Source organism: Eschscholzia californica, unplaced genomic scaffold (genome assembly GCF_041429995.1).
Source record: "Eschscholzia californica isolate CP2 unplaced genomic scaffold, dmEscCali1.0.p SCAF_1, whole genome shotgun sequence".
Taxonomy (NCBI): Eukaryota; Viridiplantae; Streptophyta; class Magnoliopsida; order Ranunculales; family Papaveraceae; genus Eschscholzia; species Eschscholzia californica.
Genome location: NW_028238198.1, coordinates 67,043,679 through 67,065,299, shown reverse-complemented (window position 1 = coordinate 67,065,299; position 21,621 = coordinate 67,043,679). Strand labels below are relative to the sequence as shown.

Below are 21,621 nucleotides of genomic sequence, written 5' to 3'. Positions count from 1 at the left end.
TATATAATAATCGATGAAGTAATTGGATTAATTAGTAATTATTGTGTTGTCATACTTTGTTACTCATAATTTTATAGTTAGCATATACGAGTTCAATATTATTGATCAAAGTATAGTATAGCTGTATAGTGATGTTGTCATTGTATTACTAATGTCATTATTTACTACAATTCTCGACCCACAATAAAACATGTAACTGTGAGAGAGGAAAATAAAGGATGATTGACACATCACCCTAACTAACATGAGTGAAAATAATGAGGTTTGCGCCTGCTCTTGTTCAGCCTAGGTGTTTTTTTTATGGTGTGTCTGGATGACGAATCCATGGATCCAAATAATATTTTTTGTTTTGTTTGGCAACTAATAAGAATCCTATGATTTATTATTATTTGAGTTTTTTTTAACGCTTCTTTAGAAAAATTATTGAATAAACTTTGTTCTCGAAACTCGTTTTTTTCAAATATCGTTTCATTCGAGGAAATATCAGATTTCGGAAAAAAAATGGGCTTTGGAGAAAAACAATTTTTTGAAGAAAAAAATTTTCGAGAAAGAAAATGATTTGAACAAACCAGATCTCGTCTGGTTGTTCAAATCAGACGAGCTCCGGCGAAGGGGAGGAGCCCCTTCGCCGGAGACATTGAGAAGAAAGAGAGAGAAAGAGAAGAAAGAGAGAAGAGAGGGAGAAGAGAGAGAAAGAGAAGAGAGAGAGAAGAGAAGATGGTGAAGTCGCCGGCAACATCCGGTCGGCGACTTTTACCGGCGACATTAAAGGGGTGTTTGGTTTAATTTTTTTTGTTTTCCACCGTCTACTCCGAAAACTTTAGTGCTTTCCTCAAAAAAGTGGCCTTTCTATTTATGTACGAGTTAAATAGACTATCACAGGCAAACCGTTTTTAGGATTTAGAAAGTCTTCAGGAAATCTTCCCCTGTATAAAAGGAAGGCTTGGGGAGGCAAATAGTATGACTAAATTGTGAGTTTTATTTTATTCAAGTCGGAACTTCAATTCAAGTTCTTCAATGATAGAGTTCTACTTCAGTCTGATTCAAATCTATCTTAGATTTATACTTCAGGTATTTAATCGTGTTCTTATTTGCCATTTTGAAATAGTAGTAATTCTTTTTTTTGTTGGTTGAAATAAAATAATAATAGTTTCTTAGAGAAATTACCAAATAAGACCTTATATACAGTATATGCTATGAAAGGCTATATTTAGGCCGCGACTTTGGGCATAAAGAATAATCTAGAGAATCCATGTTTTTCTGTACATTCTCGGGGGATATTATTTTTAACCTAGAAATTTACTTGATCAAACATTACCCCCTAATCTGCATCTTCTTTATCACCATCACAACCACAACTTTCCACTACCACCATTTTGACTACCATTTCCTCCTCTTTTCTCTCCTTTCTTCTCCTCTCTCACTTACTCTTACCCTCTCTCTCACTATCTCTCTCTATTGCTCTCCCTATCTATGTCTCTCGATCTTTCTCTCTCAATCTTTCATTGTTTCTTGCTTGATTTCTCATTGTTTTTCTATCCCTCTCACACACAAACACTGTTCCGACGAAGGAAGTGTTCCCTTCGCCAGAACCAGACCTCGAGGAGGGTTTTTGGCGAAACCCTTCGAATATTTCGTGGCCACGAAACATTTCTTGGACACAAAATGTTTGTTACCCTGGCCATTTCGTGGCTGCAAAATGTTTCGTGGCCACGAACTCTGTGATCTCCACAGAGAGATCTATAAATACTGCAAGAGAGGGAGAGAGAGGACGAGATAGAGGCTGCGAGCAAGAGAGATAAAGACTGCGAGAAAAAAAATGAATCTACAGAGAGATATGTCTACAAAGAGAGAGATAAGAGTGATCCACAATGAAAGAGAGAGATGAGAGTGATCTACAATGAAAGAGATAGATCTAGAGTGAGAACAACAAAGAGGTAGTCAATGAGAGTGAAAAAGATGGTGCGAGAGAGTGAAAGAGGTGGTCAGAGTGGGGGGGAGAGAGAGAAAAAAGATGAAGATTAGGGGGCGATGTTTGATCAAGTCAATTTTTGGATTAAAATAAGAACTTCTAGATTTTAGTTAAGATATACCAGTTCCACATTATTGGTTGACGTGTAGTATATTGATGCTCTCGTCCTGTTACAACTATAGAATAAGAACACTACTACTAATGTCCCTATTTACTTCACCTCTGAACCCTAAATAGGACGTACAAGTGGGGAAATAAAGAAGCAAGGATAAGATGATCAACCTAAGACCACCCTAGTCGACTTATCTTTGAAGTTATTGTCATTGTTAGGGTTAAGTAGTTATTATAGAATATAATGAGGTTGACGTCTCTTGTTCAGGCCAGATGTTCTTTTAGTGTATTTGAAGATCAAGAGCAACATCTAGCTCAACCGTCGAGATCCGAAGATCAACACGAAAAATATTCAACCTGCGGTTAAACTAGATTTTGGCCTTGATCCTTAATAGATTCTACTACATCTCCCATGAGCAAGAACAGATGTCAGTGCCATTAATTAATTAATTCAATAATTAACCCTTAATCTAAGAGTTAATTGAAGATTACATATTTTATTGATTTAGTGAGGTGATGTAAAAAAGTTGAGAAACATCAACATTATTATTATTTTTAGCTTTTATATACTGGTTTTAGTAGTGAAACATTTTACTTGTTAATCAAAATTATTTATTAACACAATCTCTTAAACCTTTTTTCCTCACAAAAAGTGATTGTTGACTAATAATTGAATGAAATAATGAGAATAGAAGTTCTCTTCTTGTACGTTATTTCTTTCGTTCCAATTATTTTGTACCAGCTCAATGTTGTCAATCCAGTAGTTACTGTAGAAAAAGGTCCGCTCTTGTTCTAATACAACTTGGCATGAGCAAGAGATCAATGTCAATACTTAAGTTCAATAATTAATCATTAACAAGTAGTTAAAGAGTTGAGTTACTACTATGGGGTAATGTTCGGCAATGCATGATTATTTATTATCCATGATTTTGCGTTAATACTGCTTTAATTTTGGTATTTGATTACTGAGAGGAACAAGAAGGGACTGACTGGTATAATCTGTTAAAGATGCAAGAAACCAAAACTAAGGAACAAATGAGGAAAGTAAATAACATTCTGAATAGAGTAATGTAGTACTACTACTACTTCAGGGGGGTAACATCTCAGAATGATACCAAACCCAAAAAGAGAACAAATCACAAAACCATAGACTCTATCGTCAGGTAAAGAAGAAAAAAACCACCAAGCAAATAAAGCACATTTCATCACAACCATGTAAATCTTTTTCGTCTTACGGATTCACAGGACAAGCGAACTTGATCCCAGGAAACAGATACAAAAGAAGACTATCAATTAGGTCAGCTCTCAGCTCAGCTACTTCAAGCCCAAAATAATGCCGCCTCTGCTACAAAAGAATATTTATCAACTACAACACCACCACCACCACCACCACCCATTCTGCTGCTACTGACAAAGAAAACGAAAGAAAAAGAATATAGAGTTTATTTGGAATCAGTTGCTGTTCACGTCCACGAAAAATTCTCCCCTTTCTGTCCATGGTACTACTACTACTCGTTACAATCGGATTCGCCTTGAAATCAGTAACCCATAGGAGGCATGCCGTATGGTGGCATTGGAGGCATTCCCATCCCTCCCATTGGCGGTGGACCATAACCTCCTCCCAACCCTGCTCCTCCCATTCCTGGTGGTGCTGGCAATGCAAGTGGTAGCAACTGTGCATACATATTCTGTTACAACACAAAACATATCCTCGATATCAGATCTCAGTTTCAAAAACTATCAACCATAATAGTTGGAGCTCCTATAGAGAGGTAAAGGAACTCCCCACCAGGTAGAAGTGATAACGGAACATTAAATCATCAAAGGAATAAAATTTGAGAAGAAAAATAAGCTACTTATTATACCTGTTGGGCGACCATGTCTTTGTCTTCCTGCTCTTTTGCTTTCACCTCACTTTGAGCAGCAATTTTATCCTTAATGAGCTCGTCAACTTTGCCAGTGTACTCTCGGATAAACTGCAGTACCAAATCAGATGGGTAAGAAAGTCAGGGAGTTCACCAAAGGTCTCTGAATTTGACAAAGCAACATACTGATGAGCTTACTTAAAATGAAATTTCGGACTTTAATAAAAGTTCTCTCATAGCGAACAAATTAGTTTGATTATATACAACAGGTATTCAGTGAGTTGAAGAGAGAGAAAGAGAGGGCAACAGATCACCTGCAATAGGTACGGGAAGGCAAAGTCGATCATATTGTTCATCCAGGCAAGCTCCAGAGCAACATCCGGACGGATTAAATCATAACAAACAAACAGGCATGAAGCAAAACACTCCTTTTTACCCTGAATAAAACATCAAAACAGAACAGTGTTCGTAATGAGAAAAATCGATCAGCATTGTCAACATTTTATTACCAAAAAGTTATTTCCTGAAGAACAACACTGAAACAAGTAAATATGGGGCATTTACCTGTTCGATGAAATAAACAAGTAGCTCCTCTGAAAGTTCACGATCACCAGATTGGGAAGCAGTCTCCATGGCATCTTTGTAGAGATTGTCCTTCTTTGACAACGCAATGGACTGCTTCCACCTACCAGCTTTCTTATAGATTGAAGCAGCTACCCTCCTCATTTCAAGAAGCTCATGTTTCTCAACCTGATCAAACATATATTATAACTCCTTAGCGAAAAAACTCCACTCTGAGAGACCGGAAGTAAGAAATCTACAATTTATCCTTCCTTACCTTCTGTGCAAGACCAATCTGATCAAAGTTATCATGAGTCTCAATAGATTCACGCAGCCGTTCATAGTCCTCCTCCTCGACATAGATTTCATTCAAAGCCTCATTCACAGCTGAAACATTGTTACTTTGAACTGCAACCATGTATGGCTTCACAAGAGGCAATTGACCAGCCTGAAACACAAGAAATATGTTAAGAGAAACGCAATCAGAAATCCATTTTAGAGAATAATTGAAAGTATACATACCTTACGCATTATGTCGACTACACGTGTGTGGTCGACTCGAAGAGCGAGCACATGGAGCATATCGTTAATAAGATCAGGGTGTTCCTGCAAGTAGAAGTGTACAGCCTTGTAGTATAGTTCCACATTTGCAACTTTAACTGCCACGTCTTTGAATTGCATGTGATCCCATGCTTCTGGTGAATGGTTCATGATTGTCGTTGCAGCATTGTCGAACTCGTCGTATTGGATATACAAATAAGTGAGCTCCTTCCAGTGCTGTTGTTCATCACAAGCTCTAATAAGCTTGGGTATATTGAGCCGGGTTGAGAACAGTTTGATATGCTCCATAAGCTTCTCTGGACGATATCTAGCGTACAAGACTCCTAACTCGGTAAAGATGCCCATATGCGCACGCTCCAACCCAAGTCCACTCTCCATTAGAGATATTAACTCATTGAAGCATCCTCGATTCTGATAGTATTGGCTGACCTCCTCCAAATCATCCACCTAGAAATATCATACAGACAGTGGAGGTTGTGAGATTTTACTCAAACGAAATCATGATACATAACATTCGAGACAGGCGCCACAATATACATTTGGAATTAAGAATAGAACTTTAAAAGAAATAACTGTGAAGAGTAAAAAGAAACATTGCACAAGTCACCTGTATAATGATGTTAAGACCACATATCTGTGCCAACCGAAACTCCTCAGCATCAACACAAGCAAAGCAAATTTCTTTCCAAACTTTGGCACTATTAGCCTTTCGAGCTGCATCAACGGCACCTTGGTACTGTTTAAGCTTCACAAGAGTGGTAGCCAGTTTGCCCCAGTTAGAAATAAATGCAAATATGATCTTTGCAGCCTCGTAGAGGGCTTCATCATATAAGCGATCACCAACTCCTTGAAGATTAGCAACATTTGGCATTAAGATGAATTCCTCAATGTCACCCAGCCTATCAATCTTGGCATATGCAAAAATGAGCTCACTGTCCACCTTGGGTTCCTTAGACTTCTGCCTGACCATCAATAGGTACCTCACCAGATCATGATACACATTCGCATCTTCTGATGCCCGAATGACATCTAAGAACTGAGTTGCATCATCTGCACGGATGAATGATTCAATTGCATCACTCACTAATCCCTCTCTGAGTTGGGCCTTGGCTACCTGACTCCAGACAGCATCTTCTTCAACGCGGAATGCAAACTCTACAGCTCTTTCAATACTTTGAATATTATCTAAGAGAACATTTACAGCCTGGACATTGAGGTTGAACTTCTTAAAAATAGCAAATGCTTCCTCATAAAGTTGGGCTTCAACAGCCACTTCTCCAACAGCAGGTCCATCGAAATTGTCCAATCTATTGATGTAGTCCATAACTCTAGATGCATCAGCTTTGATGGCTGTCAGGATCAAAAGATTTTGCAGATTGAAGTTCCCACTGAAAGCAGAATTTTGAAGAACAATCTTTTCGAGAAGCTCAATCAATTCGTGTGGAAGATCAGCAGTCATGAAAGCTTTGACAGCTGCAGAAACTTGCTCTGGGCTCTTGCTTTCAGGCAAAGCAGTAGACACAACTTGGTCAATTAGCTGTCTCCTGTACTCATTCTCAGGGTTCAAAACTTTGTCCCAGAGGTCGGACTCCATTCTTTCCACCACATATCTGAAATAAACAAATGGGTAAATAATTCAAACATGCATTTTCGTGTGTACATGTACAACATGTACTCAGTGGATAATCACAAACTAACCTGGCCTGCAGTTTAAACAAGGAGTTCTTATTTGTGACATTGATAAGTTCATCATCACATTGGCCTCTTCGGTAAGCGACAACCGCCAAAGTAGGATCCCTCTTTTCACAATATTTACCAACAACACGTGAATCATAGTACGGGTTGGTTGTGAGAAAATGTTCTGGGTTGTTATTGCTATCAATGATGATTTTACCCAGAGCATTATGAACATGTACGTCTTGGCTCCCCTCGCTTACTAGATGCTCCAGAAACTGTGTCAGTAAACGAAGACGGTTCCTGCAGCCATCAGAAAAGAATAGAGTGAACAACTGAACATACAATATCATGAAAGAGTAGGTCCGGCGGACAAAGGGACAAAAAAGGTATACCTCTTCTCACATTCCTCCACAAGAGGCTCGACCGGAAGGAGCGAACGCACGGAAAGGATAAGCCCTTTAATGAAATCTTCGGGGCATTCATCGTCCAGGAGCTGCCCCACGACCAGAGGAGCATTTGCTGGATTGACCTATTTAACCGAAGAGGTATAAACCCTTAATCGACTTTTTTGTTTTCGTGAACCAAAACTCTGTAAGAAATGTCTTACCTTTTGAACGTAACCCTCGATATACCGAAGCATGTTGTTTGTGTAGAGGTAGTGGGTGAGGTCAGGAACAAAACCAAAACGATCACACACGTTAATCAAGGGTCGTGCATCTGGAAGTTTGGCTTCCATCAAGAAATTCTTTGTCTTCTCAGCATCATAGAAGGTTGATTCTCTTGTCACACGTTCAACCTCCTTGATTTGTCCCGTCTTAGCAGCCGCTTCAATGTACTTAAAATGAATCTCTGGATCCTCACTGTTCCAAGAATCAGGAAATCAGGAAATTCAATGAGATAAAAGGAGTACCAAAGCAGGAAGCCAAGCCCAGAGGAGTGCTTCATTACCTGGAACTCAGATATGATCCCAAGAAGAAGTATAAACCTTCGTAGGACTTGAATTGTTCGAAGAGTTTTATGCATGCCTCGACACCCAATTGCTCTGAATACTCTTTAGCAGTCTGCAAAGGAGTGGTAAGCCTCAGCCAGAATACTGGAATGAACTCAATAAAAAAAAGCACCATAAGGAAAACATACCTGTACTATAATCTGAAGATTTCCCCTTAGATTAACAAGCAAGAGATCCTTCATGCACTCCAGAGCCCATTCTTTCGAAAGAGTCCCAAAGAACTCCACAAGTGACTAAAAACACCAAATATTCAGAATAAGTATTATACAATCTCTTCAATCCCCTAAGAAAGCGTAAGCAACACAAACCTGCGGCTCAATGGCATGTGTATTCACGATAACACGCTTGATGTCTGATAACTCCGAGTAATGCTGCAAATGATACACATCTTCAATCAAGAATATACATCTTCACTCCACAAGTACTTTTTTGTTGTGGCAGTTATAAGAAGCATACCTGGAGAGCTCGCACATAAAGTCCAGCTTTTTCACAAAGTTGTGCAATACGAGGACGGTCATAGTGACTGAACATTCCATTAGCCAAGATGGCATCTGCCACATTTGGAAATGTCACTAGATTGATTTCCAAGACCTGAAAGCAAGAAACAAAAATTATAATGCTAAATGAATAAATGCAAAGAAAATAAAATAATAACAGAATGGATGATTATATAACCTTCGTTTGCAGGAAACCATGTTCTTCCAAATTTGGCTTTAGAACATCTAACAGGAACGCTGTCGCCTCACGGATCATGTTCCTCTGAAACATATAATACAACCAAGCAAAACTGAATAGGTACTCGTAATGCAAAATTTGCCCATATTCTAGTGTTAACAGTCCAATCAACTTGGCATATGAAAATACAGAAAAATAAATAAAGGGATACAAACCTGAAGGAAAAGATCTGTGATTGTATTATAATCAACTGGACATCCTCCCTCCATTTGTGACATCATTAAAGCAAAATTCACTGCTCCCTGTTATCCATAAAAAATAGTTAAGTAATCGTTTCCATCAGAAGAATCCAGAAAAAGTTCAGAAAATTGCAAAAGAATAACATGTAAAGGAAATTTGCATACTTGGGGATCGGATCGTAGAATTGTTTGCAAAAGGAATAGATAATCCGGTGTGTATCCAACCTGCACTCACAAAAGGGTATAGCTGAACTCACAAACCAAACATAAATAACACGATAACATAATCATACAATATGACTGACAAATGATGTAGAATTTAATCGTCCAACGTGTTTTTGTATCAGAGCAGTACTCACCTCCACCCACAACGAATGAGGTAACAAATTTCTTTACTACACCATTTACTTATAAATTTATTATATTTTCCATCCTTTAAAACATGAAACATATACCAATTCTTTTTACTTGGTGAAACCTTCTAGATATCGTCCACCATGTAGCGGGTTTATTATTAATATAGAGAGCTTAGAACAACTCAACAACAAGACCTACACCAATGAGAAGTTGGACTGTTGGAGAAAGCCAGTATCTGGAGCATATGAAATTACCTGTTTTGAGTATATGAGAATTTTATCGAATTCTCTTCTCTCAGCAAAAGCTGCAACAACTTTTGGAGTAGCTCTAGCCTTTATATATATTTTCAGAGCAAGGTCATTGTCCACAGTCTGCAGCATAAACATGCATCAAAGTGTAAGATAAAAGATAATCACGAGAATATCTGTGGAACTCCGGAACACAAGGTATAGCCCAAAAGCATTGGAACTGCCTGAAATAAGAAATCTCTTAATTTGAGTTTTTAAGTATACCTTTACAAGATCTCCAAGTTCCTCACTGCATTCAAGTTTATCCTCAGCCAGCCAATTTTCTAGAAGATTTTTTTTGTTCTGGTTCACTACAAGTCGTGATAGCTCCAATGATTCAAATGCATTGAGCTTTCCTCTAGTAAGCAGTGTCCCGAAGTACTGCAACAAGGGAGGTGTTTGTCCAGATTGAACAGGAACACTCTGCAAAACATGATGCAACACAATTAACATGCACTGCATTGTCAAGAATAAGACGCACAGGGTCGAATCTTAATTTGAAGTAGGCAAGGATTATAGGTTCATAAGCAGTAAGAAAGACAGACAGTGAGACAAATAATAAAAAACCAAAATCAACTCCATATACTGTGAATCTTATTGGCATTATGAAGCATTATACCATAGAAATTCACCACCAGTGAGCTGAAGTAGTACCTGAAATTTTGCAACAGTGTCAGGAGTACGTAGGATCCCCTGCGGGGATTCCGCAGCGAGCTCCGCAGCCTCCTTGTATTTCGTCTGCGAGAAAAGCTCTTGGAAACGCTGAACAACCTGATAACACGGGCAATTATAGACAAGTAAACATTAAGGTGCAAAGGTATATGACAACAAAACCTCGTAAAAGGTAGCTCGAGAAATCTATGAAGATCGAGTTTCAACAGGAGAAAGGATGTTTTACTACCAAGTACCAACCACAAGTTTCATGTTGGACGCAGATACAGTGAAACTAAATGCTGTAATTTTTACAACAATTGCAGCACAATCTTTGGGCTCAAAAACCATGAAGAAAGGTTTAACTTACGGTCCCGCTGCGGTTAAGACCATTATATGTTATTCTTCAAAATTCCAACTAATATAGGCGCCTCGCAACTAACTTGCAAACAGGACTAAAAGATATTATTCTGCTAAATGAACAAAGGATGAATGTACCAAGTTCTCTGCCCCAGGAAGATTTCCTCTTTTGGCAAGATTAACAGCAAGCTCCAGATTGTTCAGCTGTAGCAGTTACAAAGAATAAGACAAAGTTTAACTATTTTCTAGCACAATAGAAAAAGAGAAGTGTGTATGAACATACTTGGCCGCTGACAAAAGGTACTATTGTTGCCTCATTAACAGTGGCAAGTAAAACTTGTCCTCGCCGATTGACAGCATAAAACCCTCCAATAGACGAAGCTTCTGTTGTCAAGAAGATGGGATCTGGACTAATTCTGTTTCTGTATACTGCGGTAGCTGTCTCAAGGTCATACACGAACAGAAGTCCTAACTTCGTAATCACATAGATCAAACTGTACTTGTGCGATATCTGTACATAGGGGTAGTTGGCATCAATGCATCACTATATTAGTCACTGTAGGAGGCATAATATATATATATATATATGTATATATTAGATAAGACCTATACCTGCATTGCTACAGGGAAGTCATCAGCAAAATCAGGTGGGAAGAAAAGATCTGCTTGTTTCTTGGTAAAAGCCGGTTTCCCTGATAATATATGCCAGAATATTAACACAAAGAACTCAACCGAATATGAATTATAAGTAGCAAAGACTGCCGTAATAATTAATTCTCTGGACTAATCAGGTGAGAACATAATGATAATGAAAGATCAAAAATCATCTCTGAATAGATTAAGATGAGAACATTATGATATCATGATTTATTATTGATCATTATAACACAGATGATGAACCTTGGCAAAAAAAAACGATTAGATGTATATAGTGGTATACCTATAGATCACACATTCAACTTTGAGGGGGAAAAAGGTAGTACAAATCGGAAAACCCATGTTTACCTGGCTGCGCACCAAGTTCAATCACATGCAACTTTGATGTAATTTGTCCAGCATTTGTAGTCTTTGAGGCAAAACAGATGAGAATTGAAGGATTCTCATTCCCGGGAAGCTGTTGAAAATATGCAATTCGAACATCAGAATCTAAGAGCATGATACTGAAGGTACTAATATGTTACAATGTGGGCCTTTTGATATACTAACAACATCTGTAGTTAATTCAACTATGAACTAGAGTATTATTGACTTTAGATTCCTTAATAATGTATTGTTTTTATGTAATACAGGACAACGTAGAGTCGGTTATAATAACCAACAATCACCAAAATAACCTACTGAGCAATGCATATTCAATATACCCCAGTTCAACTAAATGGATCTTTAGGGGAGTCTCTTTACGTTATTAGTTTACATTCCATCACCATTAACTAACACCTCTTGTATGAGAAGTTAGTTATAATCTAAGAACAAACTTATTGACACGGTACAGAAGAAATTCTAATCCCCTACAACATAGACAAAATAAAAATATACAATCACCTACTTAGTCAGTACAAAAACAAAATTAACCACCGATTCCTAATTTTGCATTTGGCACTTACTATCCTTGGATTTTTAACATCTCTGAACAAGGCCACAGAGCTTTTGGGTTCAATTACATCAATGATTTGATAGAGAAAAGGAATCAAATCAAATGGTCACATAATTCATTTGTAGAGTGCTCAAGGATAACATGAGACATACTTTGAACGAGGCAAAAGATGCAGCATGCGCCTCAAGGGCTTGGCTACGTTGCTGATCCACAGAGAAAAGCTGCATGTTTCCTTTAACCAGCTGCGGCCTCTGAAAACAAATGGTAGATCAGATGGGAGCTTAAAAACGTCCACCACTAACTATGTACAAACTGGAACGAGTACAGTAGCATATTAATGACTACAAACAGAATATTAACTAGGCATCGTATGATTCTAACATTATCAAACAAACAAAACAGATAGAACTGAACTTCGCATATTACAAACCCGTGAGGTCTATGTCTAGCAAAAAGAACATGGTCAAAATTGAAAGTAGTAAAATATCAATGTTTAGGTACAGATAGCCAGCCAGTGTGAACAGTTTGTCGTTACCTTTGTTCATTCTTACTAAAATTAAAATAACTGCTTCAAAACAACAAACGGAGGGAGAGAAGAAGGCAATTAAAATGTTTTTTTTCCATCAAAACAGGGTAACTAGCAAAAGAAGGCAAAACAGAAACAACGCAAGAATAAAGGTTATAATAGTATGAGTTATTTGTTTTATTTTCTTGACAAACATTAAACGGTCAAACAGATTTACAACGGACATGCGGCATTTCCAAGAAAAAGTAAGAGTCCTCGTGAACAGTTATTTGCACTATAAAGAATGTATTTTAAGCCTGTGCATAGAAATGCCTCAAGAGTGATCCCCCTGCAACAGTTTTATAAGTTATGAACTCCTATGCATATTTGTTGCTAAATCATTGAATTTTATGTCGTGAGTCAGATTACCCGTTTAGATGCTGCAATAACTAGCTAGTAGCTAGTACTTCCAAGTAGATTCATTGTAAACAAACCCATGCGCCCTTGCAAAGGTAATATATGCTAAAAGCGTAATTTGAGATAAAATGTTACCTCGGGTGAACCTGGAGCTATTCCAATCAAAACCAGCCACTTCTCGGAAGGATCACACCTGTAGTTGATTATTTGGTTGCCAGCTAAATTAGCTGTTCTATCAAACATCTTTACAGGCTCCGAGTCACCTGCACATGAAATCCAACACGAAACATGTAAACACAACTAAACCATACTACAACAAAAACTACTCACGTAATACAAACTAAGTATCAAACAAGAAAGTGGAAATATTAGAAATATCAAGAGAAATATAGAATTGGTACAAGATTTGGAAGTATGTACCTTCAATTGACCAATGATACACCGAGGTCTGTGTGACCAGACCTAACATTTTGGGGGTGATCCACTTCCAGAAGACAACCTGCACATAAACCAACAATTAAATTAGTCTTGGACAGGTCAAAATAACAGCATGTGCATGGACATAACAAGAAGTGATCGTTACCTGTTCAGGCATCTGATGTGATTTCATCTTTGCTTTCATTTCGATGTTAAATATTTGTAAGTGATCCTGAGTGGTACCCGGAAGTTGAGCTTCACGTCAAACGTAAAATGGATCAGTGTTACGAAAAATGAGCACTCAACACATGAGAACCAAACTAGAGCAATCACACCGTGCCATGCGCAATATCAAAAGCAGACAGACCACTATCATTGAATGGAACAGCTATTCAACCAAACAATTTAAACATCAACAAACCAATGATCCCACATACAAATTCCACCTATGACCTATGCTGATTAAAAGCTAGATTCAACGCACCAATCTAGTTTTGGATAAAGGGGCATACCCTAGGGCATGGATTCCGATTTTCCATGTCTGGTATGTGAAACCAAATAAGTAGCTAAAGAATCACACTGTTTATAAATTAAAACCAGAACCTGGGATACTTACAAAACTTTTGTGTGTTCGGTACATAGGTTCAAGACAAGGAACTACTCAATAACCAGATAAGTTCCCATTCTGGAAGGTGGAAACTACCAAAATCATCCTACTGCGTTTTCCAAACCATGAATAAAAAAATTCTGCTCTCACAAGGAACAACATCAATATTTTATTTTTGAAATGGAAGGAGAAACTTCAACATCTTTCATGTGTTCAAAGTTAATCAACTAATGTTATATGATAGCGCTTTTGCTTCCTCTTTCTTTCCGAAACTTCAGGCCATCTTTACCTCACTAGTATCAGGTATGACTTACTATTTAGTTCTAAGAGAAGTAGGACTCAGAATTTGAAAAGAGAAACAAAGATTCTCTAGCATTATCGGATTTTCTATCCACCCCTTGCAACTAGCAAGTGAAGTGAACTGCAGTTACCTTTAACAGTAAATTTAAGGTGCCTAACATGCATTGTCGGAAAAACATAATAATGGGAATATCAGAGGAAATGCATTTAAAATTCTAAAAAGTATGTAATTCTGCAAATTAAGGATTTTGAGCTCACAGGTGAATTTTGAATAAAAGATTATATATTTTTCCCAAAATGGGAACCTAAATGTAGTTTCTTACCTTTCAAAGCAAGAATTCTGGAATTAGGATTCATCAAAGCCGAATCTGCAGTGATAGGCCTTCTTAGTGGCTGGTTCGGCATGTTCATATCAACTATGACAACACTGTTCTGTGGTGATGTCTCCCGTACACAAATGTACTTCTCCGACTCCATGGTGACATGAGTAAACGTGATGAATTGAGGAGTGATTCCAATTGTCGGTAACTGCAATCAAAAAATAAAAAAAATTAAACATTAGCGAGTAACATTTTGATAAAATTTCAGTATCTTCATAACAAAACAGCGAAAGATCCAGTTTGACTAGGGAGATCACGATCCGTTATACAGATCTGAAGAGATCCGATTCGTAACAAAGCATTGAATCAAGAATTCTGATAAATAACAACTACTAAATGAACTAAATACAACATAACAGTGATCTAGGGCACACTTAATACTAATTGCACCTAGATGTATCCAAACTCCAACTAAGAAAACAAGGCAACAAAATCATGTAAAATACAATTTTCATCCTTTCAAATCGAAAGTAACAAACAAATCGGACCAAAATACTGATTTTCTCAACAATTCAGGTTAAAAACAGGAAAGATTTGAAAGAAAAAGAGTGATTTGAAGAAACAAAACTCACCGTCAGAACCTCCTTCATAGTGATTGGGGCATTTGCAGCAGCCATGGTGGCTAGATCGATACTTCAAAACCGATAAATAAAATAAAACGAAGGAGGATCAAAACCCCCTATATCGAGGGTTCAGAACCAAGATCTACTCAACAAGATGAAACACACAAAACTACGATTTCGATCGCTGCAAGATCTGAGAGTTTTTTTTAGATTTAACGCTCCCAATCGTAGAGAGAGAAAGAAACAAAGAAAGAAAGGGGAAAGAAGAGACCGGGGGGACGTAGTGGAGGAAGAGAAATGAAAAATGGGAGGGTGAAAGGCTTATTATTCTTTTTTGTTTTTCTCTCTCTCTCTCTAGTTTAGTGCTAAACGGGGATAAATTACTATAATGATTCGCTGGAGATGGGAACTCCTTTTTAAAGTGACGCGGAGCGGACGAGAAATATATACTAGTAGATCGAAACCTTCACGATAAAGTAAAAACATGGGAATGATTTGAGGTTCTAGGGCAAATGGGCAATTTAACTTTATATTGAGGTTCTAGGGCAATTTAACTTTATATTGACAGCCTTGTTATACATGAAGGAAACATTCATGACAGATATAATCGTTATAAATGTTATAAGGGGAGAAGGATGGTTATTCTATAATGAGTACTTCTAGAGTCATCTCGTACCTATAGAGACTCCTCATTCGTTGCCTTGGTCTAGTTATTATGCATCTTGTGTTTGTTAATGACGGTGGCACAATTTTTAGTAAAACGTTTCTTGATAACATTCATAACCTTAAATAGATTCTAGATATATTTTGAAAAGTCTTGGTGTCAAATGATCAACTATGTTAAATTCAACATATTCTTCTCTAAGAACTCGCATCGCAAATTTAAAACACATGCTTATTTGTAACTTAACAAATACCTTGAGCACAACTCTTTATCGAACTTAATAAGACGAAAGTGCTCAATGTCATTATTGACCAGATTCAAATGAAAATAAAATAACTTTCTCTCGCAAGCTGGTTGTACTGTGGTTATTTTTACAATCACGGTCATTCTCTGACACCATATGTAATGTTTTGTAATTCTCGAAAGCATTCGCAAATGCATAACAACTTCGCAAAAGTCCTTCAAGTGGAAAAGATCTAATGGTATATGCGTTGAGAGTTTTGTCAACCATATGCTAATGTTTAAAAGATGTAGGGAAGAAGATCAACGACCTATTTATACGACAACTCATATGGTGGTTTGGAGAATTTGAACTTCAGAATTTTGAGAAGATGCTACAATTACTTAGAGGATGACATAATGATTCAATTTTCACTAAAAGGCAAAAAAAATTCTTTTCAAAAATTTGATAATTTGTTTTGGAGAATTTGGACTTACTTCAAAACTTTGACAACTTACGAGATATTTTTTTTGTTGTTGAAAGACAACTTATGAGATATAGTAGTAGTAAGATACATATCATTTTTGAGGTTAACAAAAGTACAACTCACAACAAAAACTAATACATAACTTCTCATAGTCATTTGTTTAAATAATATAAACATACTCTAACCAAAGTTTATCGCATTTATGTTAATGTGCATATATCCCGAAATTCAACTAAGAACAAAATAAACAAGAAAAGGAAGAAACCATATTATCTTTATTCATGTCATCACACTCCATTCTTAACTCCTTGTAGCCTACTTATATTACTCCCACAAGACATCCAACATTGCTAATACACTTAAACAGCCTGACATATCTGAACTTATTCTAGAGAGATATAAAGCTTAGCTTCCTATAGCTAGACTCGGAGCGCCTTCTTCGACCATCTTCTGGATATCGTCAATGATCTTTGGTGGAACATTCTCAACTGCGACTGGTCCATTAACTTTCGGATCATGAGCCAAAACATGGATTCCTAATGCAGCCCGACCAGACGGGTCAAGATTCTTGGACCAATTAGAGTCCCACTCAATGGCCTTGGCTGTGCTACAAGCCACACTAGCTCCTCCTGGAACTGTTAATTTTGCCGAATTCTGCTCACCCAAATAAAGATAGGTATATAAATATATAGACATAATTTTAGCAAGATCACTTGTTATTTCATCAAAAAAAAAAAAGATCACTTGTTCTTTTCTCAATGTGTTTAGTATCACCTGTGGGAAGAACCTTTCAAAGATCATTCTGTAGTAGTATGCTTCTTTAGAGGTAGGTGTATTGTGCACGAAAATGTGGTCGGCGTTCAGCATCATCTTGTCTGTTACCTGAAAGAACGTAAAACCACTCTATAGAACAAAAACCACATACAAATACAAGCGTAATAGAGCGGAAGTGAGAGGGGGTACTTGTTCTGCAGCATGGGCTTTAAGCCCATCAATCCAACTGTAACCAACACCATCGCTGAACTGTTCTTTCTGCCTGTAGAGAATATGCTGCAGAATACCAAATGTGTTGTATCAGTAGTACAGAAAATTAGGGCGCGAGAATTTTAGCATACTCAGGCTCGCGCCCAGGGTATTGCTAAAAGTTTAAGGTGGTGCTTGTTTTTCTGAGTCAGATCTTAAATCTGACTTGGACTTAAGCCACATTTCAAATTATTGGTCTTTGTTTGACCCATGATGTCTGACTCGTTTGAATGACACCTAATGTCAGATTCAAGCAGGTCCAACGAGTAGGATTGACATAATGAGAAGAAAAAAACTAAACAAAATGTAATTTGAGGAACCTTTGGAAGGTAGGGTCTTTCGTCATCGTCGAAGGCTCTCCTGAGGATCCATTTTTCTATTCGCTCCTTACTCGGATTGATCTGAAAAACAAACAGAAAATTCCGATTCCGCGTTTATTATTCACACTAAGAAGATAATACTGCAAAGACAATCCAGTTACTAGTTTTGTGACATACCATCTTCCACTCTGGATCGATATCCATCACAACATCAATGAATTCTTTATCTAAGAATGGAACCCGAACTTCTAAACCCCAAGCAGAAGTCGATTTGTTAGCTCTCAGACAATCATACATATGGAGAGCTTTTATCTGCAGATTTGAAGAACAAACTCAATTTTTCTCGTCCACCTATTCAGCTACAATTACATTCTTGAAGTGAGAGGCAATAATTTACTGTAAATCGAGCACCTTACGACATGTTTCACGATGAAATTCTTCTTTGTTAGGTGCCTTGTGAAAATACAAATACCCACCAAAAATCTCGTCCGAGCCTTCCCCGGAAATAACCATTTTAACCCCTAGTGACTTAATCTTACGGGCCAAAAGAAACATGGGAGTGCTTGCTCTTATTGTTGTAACATCATATGTTTCAATATGGTATATAACGTCTTCAATCGCATCAATCCCATCCTGTCACATTCTTATATTTCACTAAAAATAACTCAGAGAGAATTTAAACAGCTTAATATAACGTCTTCAATTGCACCACGTGATTTATTAGGTTCGAATACCTGAACTGTGAAATGGAACTCATGGTGAATAGTACCCAAACAATCTGCAACTTCTCTTGCTGCCGCCGAGTCTGGTGAGCCCTGACCAAATGAAAGTGAAGAAAATGTTGTTATTTCACTAAGAAAACTAGCTCGAGAATATATTAGTTTACTTAGAGACTAACCTCAAGACCAATGGAAAACGTATGAAGTTGAGGTCCCCAATGCTTTGCTGCTTTTGTAGCACTCAAGTGGCGAGCCGCGATTGATGCAACCAACGATGAATCTAAGCCTCCGGAGAGAAGTACTCCGAAGGGTACATCAGTCATTAGCCTTTTAATCACAGCCTATATATATTTGATCACTTAGTCAGCACAAATTCCTTAAAGTTACATACTTACATCTAGTTAGATCACCAAACTTTAAGCACTCAACCGAAACAGTGTTTTAGTTTCTCATTGAAGTTTTATGATGAGTATATCAGTCTTATATTTGTACACGAAACAAATTGCTTCAATTTGGATAGTTAGTTCTTTTGGGGGCAAGAACAATATGATAACCAAGTTCTAGAGCTAAGGAACTTACGTTTTCAAAAGCATGTCTCAGAGCCAATGGGTCGTATGGAGTTGAAGGAATAACCTCTGACAGCCATTTGGCATTATACCATCGGCGAAAACCACCTTCTTTGCTTGAATACAAATGACCAGGAGGAAATAGCTCAAAATGTTCACAATTGTCATTCAAGCCTTTCATTTCAGACGAGACCCATATTGACCCTTCAAGTAAAAGTGTCGCATAACTGAATGATCAGTGAAAAAATGATAACGAAATTCGATAAACAAGGAAGACCAATAAGAGGCTTACCATCAAGTCCCCAACCAATGTAGAGGGACGTGATTCCAATTGCATCTCGCGCAACAATGAAACTGTTATCAATTGTGTCCAATAATACAAACGAGAACATCCCATCTAACATGCCAACAGAATCTTCTCCATACTCTTCGTACTAATCAAAACAACCGAATATCAAAAGTTTCTATCGCCAAATGAATAAATTGGATCTTGTAAAGCATATCACAACAAGAAATAAAACAAATCGAACACATCAAAATAGCTAATATACTACTAGCGATGACTTCTATCTAATCGAGATTGTCAAGTTTGTGGACATCCAACTTATCCCAAATGACAATGAGTGAAGAGGCCTTTGGTATAATGTAGTTGGGTACACTTTGGCCAAGCGGGATTATTTCGTCAAAAACCATGATCTCACTATTCAAATGGTAAATGACTTTCATTGAGTGAAGAGGCCTTTAGTATAAGTACTGAAACAAAAAAATCTGAAGAAAAACAAACGAACCAGATGGGTTATAACTTCACAATCGCTTCCCGTTCTGAATTTGTGCTTCGTTAATCGGTTTCTTAGTTCTTCATGGTTGTAAATCTCTCCATTTACCTGTTCAAATGCACCAATGTTGGCAATATTAACACGGGTTAATTACTATTGATGAACATAAGTACTAATAGTTATTGTGTTTAATCGATTAATGAATATGTGAATTACGTACGGTTACAACAACGGACTTGTCTTCGTTAAAAAGAGGTTGATCACCGGAAGCTGGATCGATGATTGCCAACCTTTGGTGTGATAAAAAACAATCTCCATGTTGGTATAGCCCACTCCAATCAGGTCCTCTGTGCTTCAATCTGAGGCAAATATTGTAAGTTAGATGCAATTATCATCCATTATAAGTTAGTCCTCCTCTTCTTCTACACCCATCACCCATGACCATCACCACCTTCCACTACCGGGAAACAATCATGACATTAAAAATGCTATTTTGGTCTGAAAAATGGGGCCAATCTTGAAGGCTGATGTGGCTTACTCCCATTTTTTCCGTCTCCAATAAAATTTCGGTATACCCGGCCCGAATCTGGGACGAATTCTGCCCGACACGAGTCTGGGTGCTGGCGTGCCGAAAATTAAACATGATATGTCCGATATGGCTCTTCGGACCCAGAACAACCACTTTCGCTAGCTGGGCGTAGTTGGCGGTGCGAGGCCGTGGGTGGTATGTGGACGTGCATTGTAGAAATTATTTGATGGGGAAACTCTAAATTTTATATCCGCTCCTTATCAAATTAATAGACCTAGATCTAAATTTTTATAAAATTTTCACATATTTTTTCTTCGAATACCCTCATTTAATGTTCAAATCAGTACTATTATAATTAGACGTGTTAAAAACACATCAACGCGTACGTATACCCTCATTTAATGTTCAAATTAGTACGATTATAATTTGACGTATTAAAACACATCAAACTCGCGAGAAAGCAAACATGTATATATAGAGAGAGAGGAAGAGACCTGCGTGAAAGTTCGAGGATTCTTACACGTTTAGCTGGAGAATCATCTGAACAACCCAAAACTGCTAATATTCCACACATTATCTACAACTACAAACTCTCTCTCTCTCTCTCTCTCTACAAACTACAGACTCTTTCTCTCTCTAGTTTTATAATTAGCAATGTGTTTTTGATTTTCTTCTAAATGCCATTTCCCTCTTCCAATTTATAATGTTGTCACCGGAAATACTGTTGAACAATAGGAGACACCTCAATCATCTCATGTCACCAAAAGCTTATGTGCCAACAGAAAATACAGTCCAGATGGCAATACCTCTATCGTTTTTACTCCATTATTTGAAGCTACGTGTCACTGTTACCTTATAACTACTTCTTTCTCTCTCTCTCTGACTCTCGGGAGAGAGCAAACAACTTTACATATGTTTACAAAATTGACGATTCACACCTTCGTTATCGTATTTCATCTGGAACACCTTAAAAATACATTCTCACATAAAAAAAACATTGAAATGTCGCCCTGACTGATCCTCGTCAATCTTGTTTAAGGTGTTGATCTTTTTTTTTTTTTTTTTTTTTTATCTTTTGTAAAATCTCAATCTGAATAAATGATGAACAGTTTGAATATTTACATATATTTGGTTATCTTTTTTTTTTTTTTTCTTTTTGTTGAAATATATTTGGTTATCTGCTCGATTCAATCCTAAAACAAGTTCTTT

The 21,621-nt window shown here is 37.4% G+C and overlaps 2 protein-coding genes across 2 annotated transcripts; both read right to left on the bottom strand.

The window, feature by feature from the left end:
• Positions 1 to 3,119: 3,119 nt before the first annotated feature.
• Positions 3,120 to 15,786, bottom strand: LOC147568471 (clathrin heavy chain 2). The gene is made up of 30 exons (XM_086654917.1): positions 15,118 to 15,786; positions 14,489 to 14,693; positions 13,425 to 13,513; positions 13,262 to 13,340; positions 12,977 to 13,104; positions 12,072 to 12,170; positions 11,331 to 11,439; positions 10,938 to 11,017; positions 10,609 to 10,836; positions 10,464 to 10,529; positions 9,969 to 10,085; positions 9,540 to 9,737; positions 9,282 to 9,398; positions 8,836 to 8,895; positions 8,647 to 8,733; positions 8,432 to 8,515; positions 8,213 to 8,347; positions 8,065 to 8,127; positions 7,885 to 7,989; positions 7,696 to 7,808; positions 7,355 to 7,607; positions 7,140 to 7,276; positions 6,769 to 7,047; positions 5,678 to 6,680; positions 5,032 to 5,517; positions 4,787 to 4,957; positions 4,513 to 4,698; positions 4,263 to 4,385; positions 3,949 to 4,059; positions 3,120 to 3,771 (listed from the first exon to the last, which is right to left on the bottom strand). Exons 1-30 carry the CDS (start codon positions 15,160 to 15,162, stop codon positions 3,622 to 3,624), a joined length of 5,106 nt encoding a protein of 1,701 aa, XP_086511043.1. The 5' UTR covers positions 15,163 to 15,786; the 3' UTR covers positions 3,120 to 3,621.
• Positions 15,787 to 16,655: 869 nt separating this feature from the next.
• On the bottom strand, positions 16,656 to 21,176 carry LOC147568470 (asparagine synthetase [glutamine-hydrolyzing] 1-like). Its single transcript, XM_086654912.1, has 13 exons — positions 20,907 to 21,176; positions 20,104 to 20,242; positions 19,896 to 19,991; positions 19,400 to 19,541; positions 19,121 to 19,311; positions 18,721 to 18,882; positions 18,557 to 18,637; positions 18,234 to 18,455; positions 18,000 to 18,134; positions 17,823 to 17,903; positions 17,443 to 17,529; positions 17,254 to 17,361; positions 16,656 to 17,133 (listed from the first exon to the last, which is right to left on the bottom strand). Exons 1-13 carry the CDS (start codon positions 20,984 to 20,986, stop codon positions 16,885 to 16,887), a joined length of 1,773 nt encoding a protein of 590 aa, XP_086511038.1. The 5' UTR covers positions 20,987 to 21,176; the 3' UTR covers positions 16,656 to 16,884.
• Between the last annotated feature and the right edge of the window lie 445 nt (positions 21,177 to 21,621).